Raw genomic sequence first — 27086 nt, 5'->3', positions numbered from 1 at the left:
TGCTTTGTACTGTATATTGTATATTGATATACCCATTTAATCAAAAGAAATGGTGAAACGTATTATACTATACTTAATTCATGGATACAGCCTGTAAATGATTTTATGTAGCATAAGGACGGTCATAATGTTCTCAAAATCCTGAGCAAATTTGGAATGGAAGACATAAAGTGGTTTTTCTTATGTTATCATTAGCATAAATTTTACCCTGTTTCCTATGAAGTTTGAAGATGAAATTGTATATGTGTTTTTAAGTTGAAATTGCGTACTGCATATATTGCAGTCTTTTATATCCTCTAAATATACTTCTAAAGTGTTCAAAAAATGCTTACAAAGAGGATAGCATGATTGTTTTCACTTGTAGGCCTTCACCTAATCCTGTGCTTGTAACATAAAAACAATCTTTGCTTTCACTGAATTCATTACAAACTATATGAATATTAATTACTTGTATTATCTGAAATTTTGCAGCATTAGTATAACTCACTAGTAAGTCCCATCTCTACTGTAATGCAAAAGAAGATATAAATATTCCAACCAGCAGAACATAATCTGTGCTTTATTAGTACAGTGTACAAACTGGTCATGCTTACACTTTGCTCAGATGCCAGCATGTCAGCCATGAGGATAGCATTCATGTTATCATAATATCAGTTGCATACTTCAGTGACATTTATGCATTCTATCTCCTTTTGATTGCTTCTTCTAGAAGTCTAGTAGTCAAGCTAGCGAATTAGCATTTTCTGACTTTGAAATAATTTGATAAAAGAAAAGACCATGGTCCAGGTTTGCTCCTCAATGGGAGGTGTAGCACCAAGAGTTTTAGGAAGGCTATGCGGAGAAGAGCAGCTTCATCACGATGGCCCATGGAATGACTCGTGGCACCAGCCACTGGAAATGGGAGGAGGTAAGGGATTATACCTGCTTTAGTCACCCTCTAAGTTCCCCCTTACTGCTCCCTCTAGCAAATGACAGCTAGAGGGAACATGAAGAGGTCAGTGTGGAGGAATGGTTAAGCGAGAGAGGGCATGATCTGATTGGGATGAGCAATCCCGTCTTCATGGTAAGGGAGGGAATCGAGGCCAAGGCAAGCGATCCTTGAAGCGGCCTTGAGCACTACAAAAGAAGGTATTCACAAAACTGGTAAACAAGTCTAGACGGAACTAGGTTCCATAAATGTCGACAGACACCTCCGCGTGGACAGCAACCTTGCACCAATCATATATCCGCTTTATGCGCGTGGACAGAAACTGTAAGCCAATCATATAGCTATCGCTAGCACGTGCTTATTGCCTGTCTATATATACTCTGTAAAAGCTTGAATAAAGGGAGAACGATCGTACTCATATTGAGACTCCGTCGTTACTCTGGGCCCGCCTCCCACTCCGACAGGTCAGTTCATGTGATGGGCCAGACTACAATGCTTGACAGATGCATGCATGTGGGTTGAGTGATATAGAGGACATACCAACTTTAGGTCATGTGATGGGGGAGCGACCATGGATCTGAGCTGTAACCAAAGATATATCTCCTAGTGGGGCTTCTGAAAGAGCATGGAGTCCTGTTAGGTAACCCACTCTGAACTACAGCACAGCATTTCAGGCCCTCCCCAGCTTTTGGACACCTGGTCCGAGTCGACACTGGCCAGTCAGCTTCAGCAGGCACAGCTGAAAAGCACAAGAGGAACCGCAGTGCTCGACTGGGATTGTGTGGGACGCGGATGCTGCAGTTGGGGAATGCACATCAGAAGGCAACTTTGCCAATCTTGCGCAGAGTGAGACCGAAATAGCCGGTCTGTGCCACTGCTAAACCACAGTTTGACTCCAGGACCTCTGGCACAGTAAATAAGAGAGACACCACCCTTCAGCCAGTATTTCTGTTTATTTGTTTTGAATTTCTGCTTTAAATTGTTTCTTTTCTGAGCAGACTTGGGAACATATCCCATGAGACTAATGAAGCATGCATGTGAGAATTCAGCGTATCATAGAAAACTTTTCTCATAGACTTTAGAAAATATAGAAAATAATAATTTTCTTCATCTGTTAGAATTACCATGGTGATTTGTTAGTTATCTGCAATATAATGTACCTCTAAACAAGAATGAAATATTATGTTAGCCAGCCCTCCATTTATATCAATGAAATATTTGGAAATTTTCTTTAAAAACATATTAGCTTGCAGAAAAGGTCATCCCAGATAGCAGTTCAGCAAAAGTGCAGATTTCTATTAGCATAGCAACAGAGAAAACTAACATTGGTTCAAGAGCAAAATATGAATTTCTCTATCATTTTAAAGATCAGACATTAGCAACATTTTTAAAAGACAATATCCAAGAAAAATACCTAAATTAATGCTGTATGATTATTTTTGGTTGAAACGAAGTGTTACAACATCGCTTTTGAGTTTCTATTTGGAATTATGTGCTGTTTTCCAAAAGTGCTTATTTAATTTATACAAGCAGAGACACAGACACAGACACACAGACTCAGACACTCACATATGGGACCCTGGTAGCCTGACAGAACCTCAAGTCAGCATAATCAAATGGCTTTAAAAGGTCTGATTACAGAATTGTATTTTAGGGGCTTTTGTCTGTATGTTTTGCTTCACTGCTTGCACAATGTGTCATTGACTTTCACTACTTAAACTGCAATCAGCATTTGCTCAGGTCATCATCTGCAACAAGTTACCGTGTGGTCTCTGTCCCATGAGCTCTGTTATCTCTGTCTTACTATTAACACAAACAGGATTTGAATTAGTTGATGGTCTTTACCTTTATCTAGCACAGCTAATATAGCTAAAATATAGGTAAAATTCTCTTTTGGGTGGAATTTTACTGCTTTATAACACAAAAAAGAGGCAAATCCAGACTTTAGGCACCAGATCTGAGCAAGTGTGCTGAGTATTTGGAAAATACACTAGCACTGGATCAGACATGCAAATGGAAAGGGGAGTTTTAGGGTTCAAAGTAACTGCAGATTCAGAGAACAAAGCAATGAATGAAGGAGCATGTGCAAATGACTCTTAGGTTGTGAGTGAGAGTAGCAATGAATCTCTCAGTGATACTTCTAAGCTTACTAATGGCTCTGTCAATGAACATGCGAGGGGATCATTCATGGGCAAGTTTCAGTTTGTGCAAGCTTTCTGAATTCAGAAACCCCAAATTAATCCAGATTCATTCAGCTTTAGACTGAGGAAATTACTCTAGCTCTGGTGGAGGTGAAAATTCTTCTTGTATAAATGATGCTTTCTTTTTGTTTCTGTCCTTTGATGAGCAATTGGTGGTTATAGTGTTGTTTGCCCAGATGTCCACAGTTATTTTGCTGATTCCTTTTGGTAGTCAGTTGATTCACTGTAAATGACTGAAAACAGATCTGCTGGCACCACAGCAAAAGGGCCTACATCAGCCACATACAAAATCAGGTGAGAACTTAAAATTTTAAAATTGTAAAAGCAATAGATTTTGGAGCTACTGTCCCAGTGAAACACAAGATGAAACCTTTGCTAGTTTAGTGTTGAATTATAGAAATATATGAATCGGATTATGTGATAGCAATTAACAGAGGTTTTTGGCTCAAGTGAACAAGTCCTATGTGAAGATCATAAGCTTGAATTTCACCAGCTGGAGAAAGGGATGAGTGGAAAAATCCAAATGTGGAACAATGTAGTCAAAGTGATAGGCAAGGAAGATGATTTGAAAATCTGAATTTTTAATGTATGAGGTGTGTGTGAGCATGCGTGTCAAGAGATAGAAGGAGAAAAAATAAATAAAACAGAAACAGGAATTCCTTGCAGAGAGGCCAGAAAGAAGAGATTCTAACAATAAAGACTGAGCTTTATAAAAATACTGACAAAAATCATGCATAGGAAAAATTGTTTAGGCGTAGGAAACAGTATGGCATGTAGTGACAAAATTCAGACCACAGCAGGAGGAGGGAAGAATCCAAAAGAAGAGCAGGGGAGAAGTGGACAGCAGGAAGGAGCACACATAGATGGGTTTATGGAGAATTACTGAGGGAAAAGCAGAAGTTCCATATTTTCCCATTTCAAATTGAAATTTCTAATGTGGCCTCCAGCAGAAGACTGGGTAGTCCTCACCACAGATTTTAACAATTAAATAGGGTGAACTTAGTAGCTTATCTAAGGAAAAATAGACCATCAGGTCATAGAAGAGAGCAGGAGAAGGAGTAAGACCTGCTGAGAAATGACCTGAGATGAAAAAGGAGACCCATGAATGGATGGAGTTGATAAAGTCCAGAGCTGAGATGTTGAACAGCCAGTTGCTCACATGATTATTTTCATGAAGAAAAAAAGAAATTTCAGTTTCTTTCTGTTATGCATACATTTAAATATGCTAAAATCTTTAATATTCTACAGCAATATTAAAGCATTTCTCCTCTGATGCTTGAATTTTAAGCATGAAAAAACAAACTTTCCCTAAATCTGTAACTAAATCTTAGTTGTAATGTCTAGTATTTGTAGTTTATGACTTCTTAGTAAAGTCTGAGGCACATATCCTCAGCTGATGTAAGACAGCGGATTTGTATTTAAGAGCACTGATTAAATGAGACTCTGGCCCTGAGTTGGTGGTTTAATGAGAGTAGCCAATACACAAGCATGATATGCTGAAACTACCTGTTTAACTTATGATCTTTTGTTAGTAAGGATATAAATTAAAGCACAGAGCCATATGACTTGTAACACTCCAGTACTGAACTAAAGCCATCATTTAGAGCCAGTGGTGAGTTTGGTCTGCTGGAGAAAGTCCTTGCTTTCATTTACACCTCTGAAACACTACTGAACAAAGGCAGGGTTTGGGCCACAGTCTACTTTAAACAGACCTCAAGGGTAGTAAAAAAGCCAGACATTTCTATCATTAAAAAAGTATCCTGCTGAGGGGGCCAGTCTGTTTTGATTGCTACTGTACAGTGCCAGTGACTGTCACGATATCAGCAACTACAGAGAAAGGTTCATTCCTATAGGATTGCTGTGAGTTTGAACTGATTTCATCTAAATAACTTTGTGTACTAAGTGTGCAGCTTTGGACCATTGAATAAAGATAAGAAAAAGGAGCAGAGAAGAGCTCCATAATACGTTATCTGAAATGAAGACTAACCAAAGGCAACAAAAACTTTCACTTTGGCAGTCTTTCCCCCCCCTCGCCTTTTACTCCATGAAGCATGAGAGCTTTTATTATATAAAACTGTGCTTTCTTGTGAATTTTTCCTTTAGGCTTGCCAATGAGAGATGATGATTTAATTTTTTCCAGATATTCAGTTGATTTAATATAATTTCTTTCATGTGGAACAGAACAGGATAAATGGGCATGAGTCCTAGAATATTTATTCTTTTTTTTACAAATCCTTAAGGGTACATTTAATAGAATCACAATGTATTTTTGGCATTCAATTCTTGCACTAATTACATGGTGTTTGATTGTAAGGCTGACTCTTGAAGATCATATGGTGTTTGTACTGTATGCTTAACCCTGGAATTTTTCTTTGTTTTAAAGGACAACCATGTATGCTTGAATTTAAAATGATATTTAAAGCAGACATATCTGAATATCAAACTCCCATCCCCAGGTTCTCTAGACACGGCTGGTACTATTGCAAACCCTGAAGCTTTCATGTACCTCATTCTCATTTCATTTCTCTTGGATTATTTCCGGAATAGCTTGAAGCATTGATTATGGTTAAAAGCTTCATTTTTCTCTAAGTAAAAACAGTTTGGGGAAAGTCTTTGTTTCATAATATATTTTTTTCACTATTATCCTGTCCCCTACCCTGTGTCTTATGTGTATTCAGTATGTTTCTTCTGTGTACCAGGCATATATTTAATTGGATAACAATATACTGAAATAAGCATTTATACCACTAAATCTTGTGTTATTGACACAAAGAACAACCCTACCACTGTGGGATTGTGGCAAGAACATGTGTGGATGTGGAGAGGGAATGCACAGTCCAGTACAACAATTTTTTCCTTAACTAAATTATGCATTGAAATAAAAATGCTGTTGTGCTAAGATTAAGCCAAAAAGTAATACTGCAGGTAGACGGGTTTGATATGAGACTATTGCCTCCCTTCTCAGCTTTTCAATCCTATTTGTCACTGAAATTCAGACCTCAAAGTTAATCTCGTTTTGCACTATTGTAGTTATTGTTAAACTAGAGAAGGAATTAGGGAAATTCACATAATTTTCCTTTTACCCATTTCTTTTCCCTTTATTTTTTAATGGAGGCCCAAAAGGCCACCCTCACTGGTTGGAAATGACTCCTTCACTGACTTCATAGCCCAGAATGAGGGAACAGCTGAATTTTGTTGCTATTGCTGTCATTATGGCTGCTTCAAAATAATGCTGCTGTTTTCACTGCAGATTTGTTGACTGGAGTCATTTTAGGACTAAAGCAACCCAAATGATCCATGTAATAAGCAATGCATCTTAGAATCCTGAAACCCCAAAAGAAGTAAGACCAGATGCTTATTCTGACACGAAAAAAAAAATGCCTGAAAAATGTTTATCTGGAAAGCTAACCAGTTCTCCATTGATAAAAAATTTCTGACAGTGGGATTTCTGATATTCTACAAGATATTGAAATCTGAATTTGAATTGTATTAATCAAGCTTTAGTATCCATCTGTTTACCTTTTATGAATGAGGTGAATTTACAAAGTTATCCCATTTACAACAATAGAGATGTCAAAGGTTTATGATTAACTACTGTTCAGACTGTACCCTAGGTGACTGTACTTAGAACTTCTATATACATTGTTTCCATAATCATCTGATGTAGGCTTTTTGCATTCAACATTGACGGTCCTTTTTTGGTATTTCTAGAAAAAAAAAATAGGACTTCTTCATTTCATGATGTTAAGTGGAAGCCAGCAAGAAGCAAAACGTTTTTGCTTCTGAGCTTGTGCTACATCTGAGCCATGATTCAGCACGTGAAAGTATTTGAGGGGCCACAGCGCTCCATGAAAACCCCAACAAGTTACAGGGCCACTAAAAATTAGCAGACCATGGATCTTATATCAATCAGTGTCTGAAATATTAGCTGATAAAATTAAGCACATGGAGAAGCATATGGTTTACAGATTAAGGGTTAAGTCTGAGAACATTGCAGAGTTGATTTGCCAGCTGACATTGCTTCTTCATGTGGTTTCCAACAAATCTTTAACGAAATTCATGGCTGTGGCATATTACCATATTCCTTCTGGAATTCATTGTAAAAGGCAATTCCACATCAGCATGAACTAGTGCACAGAATATAGTAATGCATGATCTGAAGAAAGCTCATCGGTGTTATTTGCACATCGGCACAGATTCTCTGTGTTTGGACAGGGCTCAAATATTGGATTACATATTAATCATGGTACTTTAGACAGTATTCCAAACACTAGACAGTGTTACTGAATGCTGTTGCTGTCCTGCCAGCTCCTCAGAAAAGTAAAGTTAGACTAGCCTGAGGCATTATAACTCTCAGATTTTAGAAAAGACCTCAGCACTACTACAGGAGGCATTGTGGAGCAGAAGTTTCCAAGCTTCCAGTTCTTCCCAAAAGCATCTGAGCTTTTTGTGCCTCCTTTCCCCACCTTTTCTCTCATTCAGGCAGGGTGCTGAAAAAGAGTATCCTTCTGATCCTGGTTTCTCAAGCTTCTTTCTTTTCTAAATTAATCTTACTTTCCTTCTCTCTCCCATATCCCTCCTCTCCCAAATACCTTCTCTTCTTTTTCCCCCTTTTTTCACTTCTCTTATTCTTTCTCTTCTAATATTTGACCTCCTTTGTCTCCTTCCTTCTCAGCCTTATTGTTATATCAGTGGACACGTGTCAGAGACAGTCATTTTGTTACTTGGCCAAATACTGGCAGTAATAAAAGCCTGTTCATAAAGCTGGGAGTCCTTTGTAAAACTGATACTAATGATGGTTGAAGGTCCTGCACAGAATTTTTGAGATCTCTACAAGTTTTCCCAAAATGTCATTGACAGGCAGTTTTTCCCCAGTTACAATACCTTAAAAGGACATATTTTAAAGCGGAATGGAGTGTCAGTTTGGGAAGCCTAAGGTAACTTTCTAAATGAAACATACTATCCACAGCCACTTTAGCTGTAATCTATTATTAACCGGCATCCCATTGTTCATATGACCATACAACATGTAAATGAGCTTTGTCATATCACTTCTCTTTCCACACTATTTGTATCTGCTCACAGTTCAGCAACAACTGACAACATAATTCCACAATCCTGTAATGCAGTGGGGAAAGCACTACCTAGTCCTAGTCAAAGGCTGGTAATCGGTAACACTAATTAGTTTGCAGTCATTTCAGCTTTATTCAGCAGCAGAACATGGAGGCCTTAGCATATCTCACTCACTTTTGGTTATTCTACATGATGTGTGACAGAATCATTTCAATGTCAAGTTCAGGCTAATAAGTTTGGTAAAATGAAGAGAGACAATGTGGGCTCAGCCACTCAGTTGTAGTCATACAGCTTTTGAGAAGGTTGTTCTTAGGCTTTGAGTTTTCTGGCTCTGTGCTGCTAAACAGAGCTTGTTTCTTCCTAGACTATGTCACGTATATACATATACATATATATGTATATATATCAATATATCACATATCCCTTCTATGCCTGTTTCTATGATTTTGTCAAGAAACCACATCTTATAAGATATTTTTTTCTTCTTCTACTGAAGGATGATCTTTTTATCATCTCTTCTCATAAAGCCCTCAAAAAATAACTCAATAACTTAAAATTCTTGGTTGTAGTTCTTATTTTGGAGGAAGGCTTCCTGTATCTTTATTTATTTCTGTAATACACTGAATTCAGAGTTTCTTTTCCTTTCTTTTTGATGAGTTTTCCAAGAATCACTGAAGGAATTCTGTATAGCAAGTTTATGCAATTGCAGTTCATTTGGAAGTTCTTCATCTTCCAACATCATATAAACCTGCACTGTCAGTTTATGAACATACAGAGAAGGTGATATCTCTCACCTTTGGACTTTCACTTCAACTGAAGCCTTCTGAAAATGTTTCTACTTATACAACAATTCTGCGGCAGTTCTTTCCTCTGTTCACTACCCCAAGGGGACAGAGAGCGCCTTTTTTTATTTGATCAGAAGGCTTATTGTCTTAAGAGAATAGGGTTTTCCCTTCCCAGCAAGCAAATAGACTGAGGTCACCAACTCAGGTAATTCCCAGTTCTTCGAGTATTTTGGTGAATTTGGAACCAGTCTGAAAATTAAAATATGTATCTCTACATGCACAGAGCATGGTCAGTTTAGAAACTGTAGTTTCATTTCCATGGGACCCAAATATTAAATGTGAATTGTTGCTTCTAGCTGATCAATGTGAAAAGATTTATCTAAAATATTTTGAATTGGTTATTAATGTTAAGATATGTTTGTTCAGTGTTTGCCTTTTCTAAATAAGGCAGATGATGAACTTCAAAAAAACTATTATGGAAATGGTTTCTGAAATGATGAAAAAATTAATGAAAACTGTAAGAGCATTTGACATATTTTCCCTGAAAACAATAACAGCTTTCAAAGGAGAGGCATTTTGGCTTTTTTTTTTTTTTTTAACGAAAGATATGTTTACATGATCTTTCAGTAGGACTTAATAGTTCAGGCACAGCCCAGCAGTAATGTGTCTAAACAGTTACCAGAACCTTGGAAGAACTGACTGATGATCAGTAACACCTGATCACTATGGTGAGTTTGTGGGGGGGAGGAAAAAAAAAACCACCACACACAAAAAAAGCCCTGTCACCAATCTACTATTTACCTCTGAGAAGGTAAACAAATCATTCCACACTATCAGAAAACCCTGCAAAGTCAGTCGAAAGTCAGTCAGCCCAGTCAAAAAAGCTAGTTTGGGGTGGGGGGCTTCCATTTCTGTGTTCCCACCTCTCTCCTGTTTCTCCTCTCCCAAGTCTGAACACTGCCTTATTTCTCCATACCAGCTAACTGCCTAAACTTGATGCATAGGCCTCCATAGACCTCTCTCCCATCTGCACCAATAAGTTGAGTTAGCATGACTCAAGAGGCAGCTGCCTGATCTTTACATGGATTGAGTGGAGAAGTAACACTGAACAGCTGTGAGACTGAGGTAGCCATCACGTCATGAGTTAGTCTCAAAACATGGACCAGTGTTACTAGTTCTTTGTCTCACATATCTCTTAAAGCTTCAGCTCCTCAAGTCCACTGATGATCAAGAATTTTGGCTTTGGATAAAAAACAAACAAATTTTTAGTCCTGTTGCACATGGAGAAAACATAATTTTAAAAATCCTATGAGTGCTTGAAACCCAAAAGGTAAGTAAGAAGAATCTTCTATTTTTAGGTTGATTTTTTTTCCTTTTGTTTAAACATCCTGCTCTAAAAGGCCTGGCTGATGATCTTTGATTGCTAAGGGCTGCCAGGCATTGCCTGTGCAAGCCAAAACAGTATCCTCCCTTCCTTCGTCCCTCGATCACTCTCCAGACACCTTTGTGAGAATGCAAGAACTTCAATGTCTTTTTTTCCATATAGTTCATAGGCATTCAGACAGTTCCGTTTGGGTGGCTAGCTCCTTGAAAGGAACATGAAAAGGAGGAAAGCAGTTACCTTGGAAGTATATTTGCCCTTCAGGGTGCGTGCAGCATTGCCAAAGGGGACTTTTTCCTGACATTGATATGGAAGAGGCAGTGGAGTCGTCTCATAATTTCCTCTTCTTGACCCATTTAAAGTTAATTTCTGTTGTAAAAGTAAATGTATTTCGGGGAGTGGTCCTGTATAATTGCTGGTGGAAAGCACAGATGATATAACAAGCATTTAGTTTTTCTAAATTTGGTAGAATTATTGCAGAAGTCTAGTATGCCAAACAATGTATCAGATGGGCTTTTGGACTTCAACCACTATTAGGATCCTCCAAGCTACTAGAACTTGAAATAAATTCAAAAATTGTTCTTTTTTCAGCATTGTTGGACCTCTGCCAGACAAAGCTAATTGCTGCCTCTGTCTTTCTGTTTCTCACCTATACAAGTAATTGCATGTACTTGTAAGTCTGACAGTTTGCCCCAATTATCTTTGTCTCTTATGTCTTGTGCTGGATAATTTTCTGCTCTGTTTGATTGTGATAAAACAGGCTTCCTTTGGCTGCTGAACCTGTTTCTTGCCTTGATTCCTACCAGCCAGTTGATCTTCTTTGCAGCCCTGAGCTGCCAGTCACCTCCTTGGGTTCCTTGGACGCAAGGCCCACAGGGTGTCATTCCTCCATCACGCCAGCTGGCTGGTGGGAGGAGGAGTCCAGCAGCAACAGGCTTATTCTGTTTCATCCTTTCACAGCACTCACCCTGAGAGTATTAATAGTATTAAATAGTATTATAATAGTAATACTAAAAATAGTATTAAACCAGTAGGATAAAGGGTTACCAGAGCTTCAGGGAATAGACAGAGGGTTTCTGTTGTCACCTTTGTCATGACCCGTCTCTCCCTCTTGTTGCTCAGTTGATTCTCTTCTGGATGCTCTGCCCCAGAGTGGAGACTGTTGTGCCAATTGTCAGGAAGAGCATTAGGACCAGTTCTTTCTCTCTCCATCACACCCAAGGCTGAGGTTAGATCAGTGATACAGTACCCCAGAAAAATAACCTCCTTCATCCACTCTGTCTTTGGATTCATTGGCCTCACATACTTTGTGCCTCTGCCCTGCCCCAGCAGGCATGCAAAAGCAGAAGAGGTACCCAAGGCTCCGAGTAGGGAGAAAGAAAGGGAAGAGAATTGCTGAGATGGAGTTACAAAGGGATTGTATGTCACAGCCCAGACTCAGGTCAAACTGCAAAAACAGGGCAGAGCAGGGCCAAATGTAATTACTGTTCATCTCCATGACCTACTACTAGAACATGAGTTGCAAGGGAAACCTCTTTGGAGAAGGTAGCAGGAAAACAGTTTGTACACCCAAAAAGCTGGAACACTAATTACAAGTACAACAGCTCCAATAAGAATTAGGTAGTTTAGTGTTAGGAATAAGAAGTGTTTCATATTATTATTGAAGATAGTTGCAATGGGCAGTCCGCAGCAAGGAAGACAGTGTTTAACAGAAACGTGAGACAATGCCTAAACTTTGGAAAAACAGGCACTACAGATGGTCTCGAGTGCTCCATTTCTCGAAGAAACAACTTAAACAAACATTGACAACAATGACAGTTGGAACAACATACAAAAAGGGGTCTATATGAAGAGTTGTGAAAGTAAAAGTAGGAAAACATAGGCACAAGTATTGTTAATAATTCAAGAGGGAATAATAAGAAGTATGCATAATATTGCTACTAGAAATCATGCTCAATGTTCTTCAATGCCTGAGAAAATCTGTTATGTGATCCTAGAAAGATGAAAATGTAAAAAAAAAAAAAAAAAAACAAAAAGGAGAAAAAGGGAAATATGGGCTAGAGTAGAGAAAATTGGCTTTTCTGTCTGTTTGTTTGATGACCGGACCAATATAAAGATATGTACGCTGATTTGACAAAGAACTGAATATTTTAATCTATTTTCTGTTGAAATGGAAAATAAAACTCAAACCATGTTTTTATGTTTTACGGAAATGGAATGCTTAGGAACTTACATCAAACCAAAACAAACACATAAAGGACTAGCTTTTTCAAAGATCCAAGACACTGTCACTCACAGCATCTACTTCCCCTTTTGAAAAGTAATTCAGAGGATGTGGGAGGTCTGTGCATGGAAAATTTCTCATACACGGAATTTTAAGTCTCTTATCATAAGCAGAGTAGGCCCTGCCTATTCCACTGTTGAGTAGCATCAGTAAGGGTTGCTATCCATCTTGTGTTGCTGCAGTTCCAGTTAAAAAAAACAGCTCATAAGATTCACAAAACGGAGTGAACATCTAGCCTGGTTGTTAAAAGAGTCTCCTTAGAGTAGAAAAATCTGCACTCCAATTCACTCTGCCTTTGATTCAGAAGATGGATTTTAAGAATATCTTCACTACCAGCATATAGAATCTGTGGATTATTTCAAGTCCTGAAACAAAGCAGAGCAACATCACAAGGAGATTACCCTCCTTGAGAATAGGTTTCCTAGTGGTAGGAGTAGAAATTCAGACAAATTTCATGGTTTCATTACCTGGAGAAGGGCATATCATGCTGCATGAAAGTCCTAGCAACAGGATTATTAAATAAGAAGCATGAGCCCTAGTTTTTAATTCTTTTTCCATGGATGAAACTGTTTGCTTAATTTCATCTGAATTCACTAATAATGCAGGACAAGTGTGATAGAGTATTTTCATGAATAAAAGGTTTATTGAAAATCCTGGCTTTGCTGAGCACTGCTGCTATCGACATGTAACTTTCAATGCACCAGTCCCTGATTAGGAACAGCTTTTGTTTGTGGAACGTGCGATTCCAGTTTCTTCACTCCTTCTCCTATAAAAAAGCCTGGGGGTGGGGGGGAGGGGGAAGCCTTAGAAAAGAGATTTCCAAATATACCGTATTTGCATGACAGCATCAGCCTGGGTCTGCGCACATGCATAGGAGGAGGTGTGAGTGCTGCCTGAGCAGCAGGGCATGCTGTTCTGCTGTGGTACGTGTACTGCAGACAGTAAAGTGCTTCCCCTAGAGAAAAGCAGATGCAGCTGAACTGCCAGGAAACAGATGAAATCAGAACAGCTATTAATGTAGCATGAATAAACTTGCTTAAGCTAAAAAGAACTGAAGGAACAAAGCCAAATCAAGCTGAGCAAGAGGCAGATAGGATGGTCAAATGCATATACTAGAGAAAGCAAGACAAAAACAGTAAGAAGAATACCCAGGCTATTGCCAACAGCGCAAGGGATATGAGAAACAAAACTGTTTTGGGAAAGGCTTCACGTTCATTACAATATAGAGATACGTTCATTACAGTATAGAGATGTTTGAACTAGCTCTGACAGAGCAAGCATAGGACCCAGGAGCAATATTAACTACATTAATGAGGAAGAAGGTAAATTAGCTAAAGCAGAGCATGATGCAAATGGGGTTATATTGCTTCAGATGCTTGACCTGAGGCGGTTAGTACTACTTTGAGTATCATTATACAGACAGTGTGGTGCCATGTAGACCTACCCTTTTTTTCTCATAGGGTAAGCAATTCTGGAAAATAAATGCAATTATGGAGCAGACTTTCAGTCAACAGGAGGATGTTTACTAGCTGATTTAACAATGCCAGAGAATCTTTGCTACACATTGCAGAAGTGGGATATTAGCTGTTCAATGACCAATATTGCAATTTTGGTATTGTAGCAACTAGTCTGACTCCAGATGGATAATGATACTAGCTGCAATATAATATCAGCAATGCTAAAAAGTATTCTTCGTAGGCTGGAAAAATGACACTGAGTGTCTATGGCAAACATTTGCAACCATTTTCAAGATTGAATAAACTTCTTCAGTGAGACAGGGGATGTCTTGGAGTTAGCAATCATAAACATACAAATTGGCTTACTAGTCCATCTTCCAATTTTTTACCTCTTAGAGTTTATGTTTCTTCCTTCAAGCATCATACAAACTGCTGTGGTCACTGGGATCACATCAAATGATTGTTGTGGTGATATTTTTTATTAAAAATGTTGAAGAAGGAAGTTGTAGCAAACTGCTTGGGATATTGAGAAAGGAACACAAAATACCAGAGGAGAATACAGAGCAGGGTGATTCATGCATGTGGATAATTTTTTAACTATACTGGCAGCTTCTATAAAGGATTTTTCTTCCTGCAGAACCAGCTGAATTATAAAAACATACAGTCTTTTGTTAGATACTGTACTCAGCCTCTGACTGAGCTGGCAGATGTACCTTCTATTGGAAATGGCTGGGTACTTCTCAATTCTTAAGCCTCTAACTTTGATTTAATGCCTCTCCTTACAAAGCCACACTCTCTATCCTGGGCCAAGGTGATAGCACATCTGTGTTAGTTGCCATAATTTTAAAATTAACTCATACCTAATATGCATTTCTGACAAAGCACTAGTATTTGTGAAGTTTGGTTAGTGATCGACAATCACCATGCTCTCTCACAGCTCCTGATGCCCACTTTGCACTGAACTTCTTATTCTTTTTGTAAATTTGTTTGTGTACATGCTATTCCACTCAAAGCAGCTTGTGATGTGCATTGATAAACAAGTGAAACAAATGTCAGCTTTCCTAAGGACAAACTCTGAAAAGCCTGTTTCTCTACTTGCAGTGGAGGAGACTGCAATTTTTTCTTGAACCAGAAAACATCAGTGGGGAGTCTTAGGCAAATCAATAATTAGGAAGAATGAACGCCAGAATTTCAAGCACAGTAATACTTTTCACATTGTTTTAGAGATGACATCATGTTTTACTTTTTCCTTTGTAGTCTTCTGGCATAACAAATGGATTGGATGAGGTGTGGCTGAAAGCCTACAATGCTGAGTTCTGCATGTTGTTTCTTTTTACTGTGCAATTGATCTGTGATTGCAGAAAGTTTGAGGGTGAATTTCATCCTGTGACTGAAAAACAATGTGATTTAGGCCTGCTATCATAATCTGAGGGGAAATTCCACTGGTTTTCCCAGAATATTTGAGAACATTGAGAATGTTGTAAGTAGAGACATACAGGCAGTAAAACTGCTCACTGCCCAACCAGGATTGATCTAGCTTGTAAAGGTCACTGCAGAAACATAAAAACATAATTTTCATTTTACATCACACTGCTAGTTCTGGGAGATAGAATCAAGATGGGACAAATTAACCTAAAAGAGGATTCTTGGAATTTTCTTTTATATAAACAGCTTCCAGATGTGCAGTCATCTGGTTGCATTAAAGGTATAGGACATAGAGTGGCTGCCAGCAGCTTCTCTTCAGTCCAGTACAAGTTTTTTCAAGGATGTATCATGAACTTTTATCTTCACTGAGATTAACTGGGATTTGAAAGGGACAAGTCCTTAGGATCAGTATCTGCATGCGTCCAAAGACGGTAGCATAAGATAATACCAAACGCTGAAGAACTGATGTATAAGGCTTTTCACCCTACAGTCGAGTGTTCTGGACTGGAAAAATGCGCTGATACCAGCAAAAGCTGTTGGAAACTGTTACGAGTGATTCCATCAGAGAACACATAATGCCACTGTAAAGAAAATTGAGTACCTTGATGCTCCAGTGTCCCTGTGTGTTTTTACTTATCATCTCTTTTCATATAGAAGCTGGATATCTCTTTGGGGAAGGGTTAGTCTTTTTTGTTTCAATAAGTATATAGTGCCTAAAGAATCAAAAATTTTGGCTGAAGCTTCAAGATCTTTCTGCAATATCATAATTTATAACTGTTAATAATTTGTATATATGCCTGTGAACATTCACATTGGTGTATCATTGTTTGCTTGTTGTGATAAGTAGAATTCATTTCCAAGTATAATCAAATAATCATTGTATTAATTTAATTGTTAGTATTGTCAAATAAAATTGTTCAAAAAATAAATTACTGTACTATTGCTAAAGTAAAGAACATAGGTAAACATGCATAGGTACTGTAGAAACTTTTTTTTAATCTTCTGTGTTTGTTCATATAGGATGACTGCCGAGGTACGGAAAATATTTTGCTAGGAGGGCAAGTTTCTCAGCAATTACATAAAAAGAACTGCAAAAATAAATGTTTTGGTGATAGGATTTCTGAATGTTTTATTTCTATATTGGGTTTCTATAATGGGTTATTTCCACAAGTGCAGTGGAGCAGAATAAGGTCAATTTTTCAAATAAACAGAGTCTGAATGCTAGAAATTGCACTTTTCAGCACTTTTAAGAAAATGTTTCATCTTCAAAGAAAAAGTGTACCACATGCAAACGCTTGTTACTGAGGCCAGTCTTAAAATGTTAGAAATAGATGCAAGCCATCAAAAGCACTTATTTGCTTCTATCTACAAATACAAGGAGACTAAAATGACTGATGGATAGTCTGTTATGCTGGCTGTCAGAGATATCAAGTGTCATACTTTCCAAGTGAATAGTTGACTCAAATATTCAAGTTGTGTATTGAAAACTTTGTCTTATGAAAAAAGAAAGAAAACTGATTTTGTAAAAAAGAATACCTGCTGATATCTCTGTTATTTCTAAATTGTGAATGTGGTATAGTCTAAATAACTGGACTTCTCTAAAATCCGGTGTTACGTGTGTGTATATGAGCTAGCAGATAGCTAAATACTGCACTGAGTAGATTGTATTTTGTTGAACTGATATATTTCCTATGCAAATATTTGCCTATTTTGGTAAATAATTTCTGTTTAATGTGTCTGTGGGGAGAGTTGTATTTTTTAATTTGTTAATTGTCTATTTATCACAGTTATAGTAATTAACCATTCTACTTTCTGAGAAGTGTCTAGTCGGTGAAATAGGTAATCAGTATTATTCTCATTTTTATCTCTATGGAAACCAAAATGTATTGGTTCAATGACTATCCCAAAGCTACAGAAAGAAATGATGTCAAAATTAGAAGTAGAATACTGAAGAACAAATCAGGAAAAAAATGGCATTGACTTTGACAAAGCAAGATTTCATCTGGTATTCTTTTGTCAAGGGGGTTGAATTAGATCAGTGTACTTCAATTTTGAAATAATACATTGAATTAATCCATTCAGCAATATATGTCCAGTACTTTGCCTCAGACCCTGAGTCTCATACACTTCGTGTCTTAAAAGCATCAATATAAGTCTTCCCATTCTCAAAGGATAACAACGATGTATGAGCTATTTTCTTGTTAAGTGGCTATTCACTGTTAGGCAATGACTATATTAAAAAAAGAGTGTCAGTTCTGTTAACTCATGGTCATGTAATACATGATTTTTCTAGCATATATATTTAGCCAAGTGCACTCAAGTGCACTCATTCTTTATGTTAGTTACTGTGTAACAAATATAAAGAAATATAATTTGTCTATAACAATGCTGTCAATGGGGATAGACATTGTAGGATTTGTCGAGAGAGAGAGTAGGTACGAACTTGCTTTGGAATATTTGGGAACTTATATCAGATGATTTTCAATATATTTGCATTAGGAATTCTTAAACAAAAGATTAACCACGTTTCATGTTGGGAGACCTTTCATGTCTGAAATCTATTCTAAAAGAAGAACAATCTTTGCAGCTGTAAAAAAATATGTAAAGAAAGAAAGAATTAGTCAAAAGAAACCTGTTACTTCTTGATTTATGAGTTAGAACAAGCTTCATTCCAGCAAAACTTGTATCTTAGCACTCTTACAGCACAACAGTGACACTGTGATATCTTTATATGACAACAGCTTGAAGCAGTCGGAAACATATCATGATGTCCAGTGGGATTGGAGGCTGAATTTCATTTCCGTCCAGGCGAAGATAGCGGAGGCGGGGGGTGTTACCATAAAAACCATAGTCTTCTGCTATGTCAATTGAGACAGGGCATATCTGAGTACCATTGACGCCTGCAAATGTTGATCAAACATGTTAGTTAATTTTCAGGGGAAAGGCACATGCAAATAAAATGCATTTTGAAATGATAACACAGCCTCACACTGATATTTGATGCATGGGAGATATTTGTTCTTTTCAGAGTTGAGAAATGCTTAATTAACAATTAACTACTTTTTTCTTCAAAAATGTATATTAAGATAATGTAATCTGTATCAGTTAATCACATATTTGATGTGTTGTAACTATGACTAAAGAGTCACTAGATGAATAATTTTACCTTGGACAGAGAGAAAACTGTCTTAGATAACTATAAGGGTAAGTATTCATTAAGACATAACTCTGACCTCAGAGAGAGCAGAAAAAATTTAATGCTGAGTGATTTTGAACATCTTACTTCAATGACAGCACATTAATATTAGCAGATAATATTCTCCAGTGAGAATCTGACATTCAAAACGTAGCAGTTGAATTGGAAGAACTTTTTGTATAATGTAGACTGACTACAACTTTTAATAGATATGATTTCCTGTTCTCTCAATTTCAACAATACAGTTGGTTTTAATTGCATGAATATAACTTGTGGGATATTCTTCCTCCTAATCTGAAAGTCAACAAGTACTTAAAACTGTTTGTAAATCATGCATAGTTTGTTTTAGTTTAGATAAAATTTGAAACTATGGCTTAAAACATTACCCATTTTCATAAGAGTTGAAGATGTTAACTTCTTATTGTTGTCCCTTATAAACTATCTCTGCAGTTTTACTTGACTAAAATACTCTTCGCTTCTTGTCTTCAGCTGTTGAATAAAGACCACGCCCTATTTCAGCCTCAAAATGGCCTTATTCCAGAAATCACTAAAGTGGTGTTTATTTATCAAAGATGTCAAATTCATTGGACTAATTTATAGTATTTAGTGACTGGTCTGACTGTTGGATCTTGTTGGCCCCAGACCACCTACAAAAACTGCTTGGAGGAAAAATGGAACAAAAGTTCTTTGAGCGGCCCAGACTACCAAAAGAAGAGAGAATGCTGTTCAAAGCTTCCTCACCACAGTTTTTCTCCCTTATATTTAGCAATAGAAACATGTAACATGTCTTTGGATTACAGTCCAAAAAAACTGATTAAAAATTATGATGGAAACAAAAGATGTTAATTTTATCTTTTTCTTTTCTTTTTTCCCCAAAGAGAAAAATTATTATGAATAGCACTGTCCAAAACTTTGTAGCATCTTGGAAGTGGACTTTGTCTTTGTCATGGAAACTAGATAAATATGTCCAGTGGGCCAAGGCCTAAACCATCTGTCATAATTATCATCTTCAAAACTTCTTTGCCTATGTTGTGTAATTTGATGAATGTTTATAAAGCAGTTGATATTTTCAGAAGAAAAAAGCTACAATTTATTTTTATGTGTGAAGATGTGAAACAGGAGGCTTGAGAGAGAGGTTTCATTATGAAAGCAGGTATTGAAAGATGTGATAGTGAATTAACACTGTCTAGCAGAAAATATCTGTCTGATTTCAAAGAGCACTGCTGTCCTTAAAAGATGGTGGTTTCTGTGTTCTCTGATCTAGAGACTATCCACCATACTAGTCTTTTCAAGGTTAATTGCTCCAGCCTTAATGTGAGGAAGCAGTTATCTAACCACAGGCCACCTATGAAGAAGTGATTTCCTGATGATATGAATGGTATGAAGCAGTTTGACTTTTACTACTCTTTTTCCGTGAACAGTAAATCCCACCCAGACTGTCAGAGGATTAAAAGCATGTCTTTTTCCTCTTGCCCTCCTGTTCACGCATACAATGCCACTGATTTTTGCCAAGAGATGAGGCAGGGAGACAGGCACGCCAAAGTGCTCCATCTCCCCTTTTGGCAGAGCTCTGAGCTGGAGCTTTCAGCCCAGAAGAAACCACTACTCTGAGAACTGATCTCTTTGGATTAATTGACCTCCTTAAGCATTAAGGATTCTCAAAGGCAACTAAGAATAGTCCTTCCCTAGTGACAGGAATCACTTTCTCCTAAATCCTGAAAAAGGCAATCCACCTATATGGGTACAATTCCTCTCACCTAAACTGATCCATGTAGAGCATTGGTCAAAATAAATCTCTTTTAGACTCTGTTTATAAACACTGGAGAGAGACAGACATGTCTAAAAGGTTATCCATGTCCACAGTCTTAGCTACCTATTTTAAGATGGGATGAATTTCCCTCTGACATTGTATGTCTCTTTGTATTAACTTTGTAGGGAGTCTATATGACAAACTCAAACTCGATACTAAACTGGCATGGTTAGTTCAAATAAGATGAATCCCACCTATGGTCAACAGTATTGGTGGGGTAATATTTAAATGGCAGGCTCAGAAGCTGCTGTAGAGGGAAACTACAGAAGAGGTCCTAATTAATGGCTAATACTCTGTGTCTGCTAAACAGCCACAGAAGATCCTGTTTCTTTTCCAGTAAAACTCCTAAGTGACTTCTCAACACTTAGCAAGTTGATCTAGAAGATAAATATATTCTGACAGTACCCAGGGAAGATGAAGGAGAAAGTACTTCTGTTCTGTGCTTGTAACCTCTAGCTGCACCCACTGGGGTCTAACTAGAATAGTTAGACTCCTTTTCTCCATTTCAGGTATCAATTAACTGCAGCAGCCATGGATCAGCCTGGAAATGCACACCTTTCAGGGCTCTTTCAGCAAAGAAGCCAGTACCAGTAATAGCTCAGGGTTCTGACAGTAAGTAAGGATCCTGTAATGGACTCTGATAGACCAGTGTTGCTACCAAGCTTCAGGACTTCATCCTTTCTCTCTGCATGGAACAATATTAGCTCGGAGGAGTTATCCCAGTCTCCTGACATTCCCCAGGGGAAATATGCTGTTATTTTCATTCCCTTTCATCACTCGGTTGATAGCACTGTAATACCATCTGCTCAGCTTTGCTCACTCTCCACATCATCAGACGAGATGATGAGAGATCCTTGGTGAAGGGACCACAGGTGAAACCCTGGTTTCACTGAGGCCAGTAATGAGGCTCTCATTGACTTCACTGGGCTTCAGGATATTGCCTTATATATTCCTAAATGGTCTCTGGCAGAAAAAGGTCATGGACTTACATGGGGGACCGATGTCATACAGTAACATACAATAAAAAAAGTAGGCAAATGGCATTTATAAATAAATATTGATGTCTGAGCACTTGCAATGCCAATACTGTAACTATGAACCACAAAGAGAAAGTAAAATAGCAACTGGCAGATGTGCAGGGATATCTTAGGATTAGTACTGTAAAGAGGGTTCATACTGCACATATAAAAGTAAACTTTCAGGTGGACTCTTTTGTGGAGAAACCAGATTCAGGCTTTTTGCAGTTATTTTTTTCTTTAAAATTCTTTACACTGGTTACCTTAAAGTAATGACTAATCATCATCTTCCTGGTTAAAGAACAAAAAAACAATCTGCAAATCAGTGCCACATCTTATTACTCTTGCCTGACAGAATTATATTCTTTGTCTTTGATCTTAAAGATCCCTTGAGATATTATATGTTAGGGCAGTGTCTAGTGGAGAATATGTCATTATCACTTACCTCTTGAACAAAAAAAAATATGCTCCTGTGATAAAATTGGGTTTACACAACACATGCACTTGACAACTTTATATGTAGTTACTAAATATAGCCATTATTTTTAATACTGAATAAAAACTTCATTTTTTTTAGATTAATTGCAACATTTTGAAGTGCTTAAGTGAGTGAGGCTTGTCCCGTTTTGAAAAGTAGTGAAATCATTTAAGAACATAATTCTTATTGAAAATTATTGTAACTTGGGCTCATGAGTCCTGGTGCATCAGTGGAAAATTGGACTTGAGTTTACAGGTGCTACATAGGTTGCTTTTCACAGTTTGTTAACTTTTTAAACACATTTAGAAAAAGAAGATAATTTGGCAACTGTTTAAATACTTGTTTGCTACCTAGATAAAAAGCACATCTTAACTGGAAAGGTTACATTCCATTGATTTCAATTTAGCGTCCATTTAAAGTGACAGCAGATAAAGTGTGCACCTGAGGCCCTGACGTGAAGAGATTAAAATAAATCCTTTTGTAACGAGTGGACAATGAAATTTGTTAAGTAGAGGTGTATGTCTTGAGCCCTTACTCTAATTAACTGTTAGACTTCTGGCAGATCATTTAAATAGCAGCCTGTTGTACACAATTGAATTTTTATTAGGTGTTATACATTTGATTTGCTAAGTGCAGACTGAATTAACTTGAATTATTAATAGGTATCTTCCTTCCATGTGTATTTTTTCATGCAGAAGCCAAACTTATTTTTACTGTATTTGTGAACTACAATAGCACTACACAGAAATAAGGAATAAGAAATAAGGTGTATTCAGTTAATTTACCATGATAGGAAGATGAATATGCAGCACTATTTGTTCTAGGTCATGATATTAAGAATTAATTTGTGGAGACTTGGGTATCTTCTGTGCAGTGGTAATTAGAAAGTGATCATTTTGATTTTGGCTTTTGACATGAAACTACTGGCTAGCAAAAGTCAGTTGCAGATTAGTAAACTGAAAGATCTGAGGTCTGCAGGACTTGCTGAGCAAGCAGTTGTACACAGCATCCCTGACCACCACAACCCAGCCATGCCTGAATGAATGCAGAACCATGGCATGACAACATCCTTCTGTTGCCTTGGGGACAAAAATTCTTCTCACTTACACAAAGTGGAAAATCATAAAAGACATTTGAGAAGAAAAACCTTAGTAGCACAAAACTTCTGTAAAGTCAGCAAAAGGATTTTTCATTAGGAAAGACCAACTGCAAATGGCAGCATGCTGTGCACAGAAAACAAAAGATGGGGAAGATATTGAAGCCTGAGATATTTGATATTTGCATTCTAATTAGTCATATTCAAAATAGATTGTGTTGATTACAGTCAACATTTAATATTAAGAGTGCCTCACCTTAGTTTCCTATTAGATAATTTACATGGACAAAGAGATACTCAGAAGAGCTGAGAACACTGCAATTCTGTTTAGTGAAATCTCTAAGGTGCTCAGCAATTTTGGAAATCTAAGGCATACAGATGTGGATTGAATATCCTGACTTACTACCCCCATTTTTCAATTGTTGTTTCCACAAAATGGTTACTGGTGTGTTTATATGGGAATGCGAATTGACAAATTCTCCTAAATCCACTCATATTTCTGATCTGCTTGCTAAGCGTCTCTTCTATATACAAATGCACATTTTTCACATGTGGTATTACTTCCATGCATATATCTTGTAGTCATATTTTAGATCTTGACTTGAAAACTGGCCTGTCGGATGTCCTCTTGCTTATCTCCCTATCATCTCTAGCACATTTTCAATCTCTTTACGTTCAAAAAGTATTTTTCTCTCAATTCATTTGAATTTCATTCTAATATATAAATATATGTGGCTGGTCCAAAATATTTTGGATTCCTTAGGAAAATAAAGGAATGAGTTGATTCAGAGAATTTTCTGTTTTGTTTTGTTTTGTTTTAAAATTAGATGTTCTTCTGCATAACCAGCAATGACGTGTCTTTTCTTTAGTTAAATAGACATTTTAAAAGAATTACATCTTGGTGGGATCCCGCACTGGCAGTACACACTTACTTTTGATTCTGTTGTGGTCAAGGTGAAGGTGCTCAAGATGAGCATTGATAGGTGGAATTTTAGTGAGCTGGTTGTGAGACAGCTGTAGGTCTAGAATAGATGAAACATTAAACCCATTTGGAGGAATACCATCATCAGATAATTTATTGTAGTTCAGCCTAAGGAAAGTCACTTTGGGTATTGTACTGAAATAGTTCTCTGGTATCACTTCAATGGAGTTGTTGTCTAAAAACAGCTGCAGTGTATTAGCTGGAATGCTTACAGGCATTTTTTTGAGTGAATTTTTTGCTATGTTGAGTTGCATAAGATTGCTGAGTCCTTGGAAGGTGTAACTTTGAAGAGCGCTGTCCAACAAACTGTTCTGGTGCAGATCTAGCATGGTAAGGTTTTCCAAGTTGCTGAAGACTCCTTCTGGGATTCTGGAGATCTTGTTTCTAGCCAGTCTTAGCTGTTCCAAGCTCCCTGGTAATGGCGCAGGCACCTCTTCTAACTCATTATCTTCAAGAAATAAGTAAAGCAGCTTTTTCAGCTTGTTCAGCACACCACTTTCAATTCCTTTGTTGGTGATCTTATTCTTGTTCAGATTTATCCATCTCAGGTGAGTGGCATTCACAAAAGACTTCTCTGAAATTGTTTCAATGAGGTTGTTTTGAAGATAGAGGTGCCAAATTCTTGCTGGGATTGTAGGTATTTCTTTAAGTCCTTTGTTATCACAGTATAATGCATTTGGGAAACTGGGAGGACAAAAGCACTCTTTCGGACACTCAAAAGCGTAGTGAGACCAATGCTCTGGATCCAGCTCATCATAAACTTGTCTTACAGTTTGAGTCCACACAGAATTGAACAAGAATAAGAGCAAAAGGTTTGGATAGACTTTTAGAGTCATTATTTTCCTTGGAAAGGAAGAAAAACAATTAACTGTCTCTCAGAAGAACGCTCTGAAAGCATACTAGATTAATAAAGCAGTACTACATTCAGTATAATATTTCCTATAAAAACAGCCAAATTCTGTACTCTATGGCATGTTAAGGAAAAATTGAACAGTAATATAAGAGGCATAAACAATGCAGTGCTTTGTTTTGGATGACATTTTCCTATTTCAACTTAGATTTCTCATTGACTAGCAATTAGTACTGGTAATCATGCAGGTGTCATTTCAAAGAATCTAAAAATATTGATAATTTTCTGACTGAAAGTCAATGCTTCTTATAAATCTGTTTCCATTAAGTTTTCCTATAAGGAACTATTTTGCATAAACTAGTTAATGTAATGTATCATCTTCAATAAAGCTATCAATATCATGATGATATTAATTCCATTGTAGTCGGTGTTCTCCTTTTAAATTAATCATACTCTCTTTTCTGTTTTTCCTCTCTCCTAAATTATTATGGCATCTGGATCACATTTTCCTGGGTCTTTTCTCATCACAGAAAAGTAAAAGATCAAAGAGTGTTTTAACAGCTGTTTGTTGGGCATGTTCTTATAAAGCTTGGAGGGAAACTGTTTGAGTAATCCTTTCCCCTCCCTCATTCACTCTCTCATATCCAAAGTTATGAATTTTCTTCTCCAAAGCAAAGAGCCAAAACAAATGCTCAATGTAAATTGCATAATGAATAAGTCCTATATCAAGTTATACCATATACACTTATGCATCTTGTATCTATTTTACTTATCTATTAATTTTGTTTAGCCTCTTCCATCATTAAACAGTGAACACCATTATTGATAATTTGCTCCAACAGACATTTGGGTTGCACAGTAGCAGCGTTTCACAAGCTGTGTTGTCTTGTCTGCTTTTTGATAAAGATTAGCAAGCATTTTGCAATACAGAGGCAAGAGACCAACAGCCGAGATTTCTGGTGAAAATTAGGATGTTAGTTTTGGCAAAAATAGAATTGAAATAAAAAGATGATTCTCTCATAGGGTTAATGCACCAGTAAGGTTAACGTCTCAGTTAATTACTGTATATGATACAGAATCATTTGATACTTTTCATAATCGTTATTAGCGGCAGCAAGTGCAGTATCCCACAGATCTCCCCACCTCAGAAACTGCTAACTACCTGGAAATATTCCAAAAAAGGACAAACAAAATATTTATAAAGAATAACATAACTAATTTACACAGTGAAATTGCACCTTCTCACTATGTAAATATTCATAATCTTAATAATATTTTTAAAAATTAATATAAAGTAATTTACCTTGTTAGTCAAGCTCCTGGAGCTATCTGAAGCCTGTTAGAAATCCCTTTAAATAGCAGTTTAAATAGCCCTTGGCTGCTAACCACTGTGTTTGCTTCCTGTCCTCCTAAGAATTAATAGCATATAAAACTTGAAGTACATGTTGGTATTCCCAGATGTACTACCATACACACCTTATTATCTATTGTTTCTAATTTGACATTGCTTCAGAGTTTGGGCTTACCTCAGCTTTCTTGGATCTTCTTCTCTTTCTATTGGTCACTGTTGTTAGACTAATAGTTTGAGTCAGGCTACAAGCCGTGTTCTTTGAATACAGCCTAATATATACGCATCAGTGACTGCAACTTTTAACCCCTAAAATAACTAAGGCACCTCAGCACCTAGGCAGGAAAAGACAGGAAATCCTGACTTTAATATCAAGCAGCCACAAAAGGCATTTGATTGTTAGACTTTAGCAGATGAGAAGAACTGGTCTAGATGAAACAAGTCAAAGAAAATGTGCCCTTATTCAAAATTTTTATGAAATGATGCTTTAAACACAAAGCTTGCATACATCATAATTCAGTCTCATAATACCTGTATTGGCCACAGAGAATTAAAAACAGTGCCATCTGTTCCTGTGGAAATCTTTTATTTGATTTTGATCAAATGCAGATGCTGCCGTGCCATTTAAAGATATAATTCTTGATTAGGGGAAGAAGATAGCAAAAGTATTTGATAAGGATTTTTTTAAAAACATCTTCCTTTCTTCAAGCATTAAAACATGCCTTTTCTATTCAGTGAGAAATTTGCATATTCTTCTACAAAAAAAATCATATTCT

General features: G+C 37.1%; 1 protein-coding gene across 2 annotated transcripts; it reads right to left on the bottom strand.

The window, feature by feature from the left end:
• Nucleotides 1–16405: 16405 nt before the first annotated feature.
• Nucleotides 16406–26523, bottom strand: KERA (keratocan). 2 transcript variants are annotated; one of them, XM_013947265.2, is made up of 3 exons: nt 26489–26523; nt 24063–24955; nt 16406–18434 (listed from the first exon to the last, which is right to left on the bottom strand). In XM_013947265.2, exons 2-3 carry the CDS (start codon nt 24946–24948, stop codon nt 18262–18264), a joined length of 1059 nt encoding a protein of 352 aa, XP_013802719.1. In that variant the 5' UTR covers nt 24949–24955; nt 26489–26523; the 3' UTR covers nt 16406–18261. The 2 variants fall into 2 exon arrangements, with proteins under 2 accessions (XP_013802719.1, XP_013802720.1); XM_013947266.2 differs by lacking the exon at nt 26489–26523 and adding an exon at nt 26266–26301.
• Nucleotides 26524–27086: the final 563 nt, after the last annotated feature.

This window comes from Apteryx mantelli, chromosome 1, assembly GCF_036417845.1.
Source record: "Apteryx mantelli isolate bAptMan1 chromosome 1, bAptMan1.hap1, whole genome shotgun sequence".
Taxonomy (NCBI): Eukaryota; Metazoa; Chordata; class Aves; order Apterygiformes; family Apterygidae; genus Apteryx; species Apteryx mantelli.
This window is presented reverse-complemented; position numbering and strand designations above follow the sequence as displayed.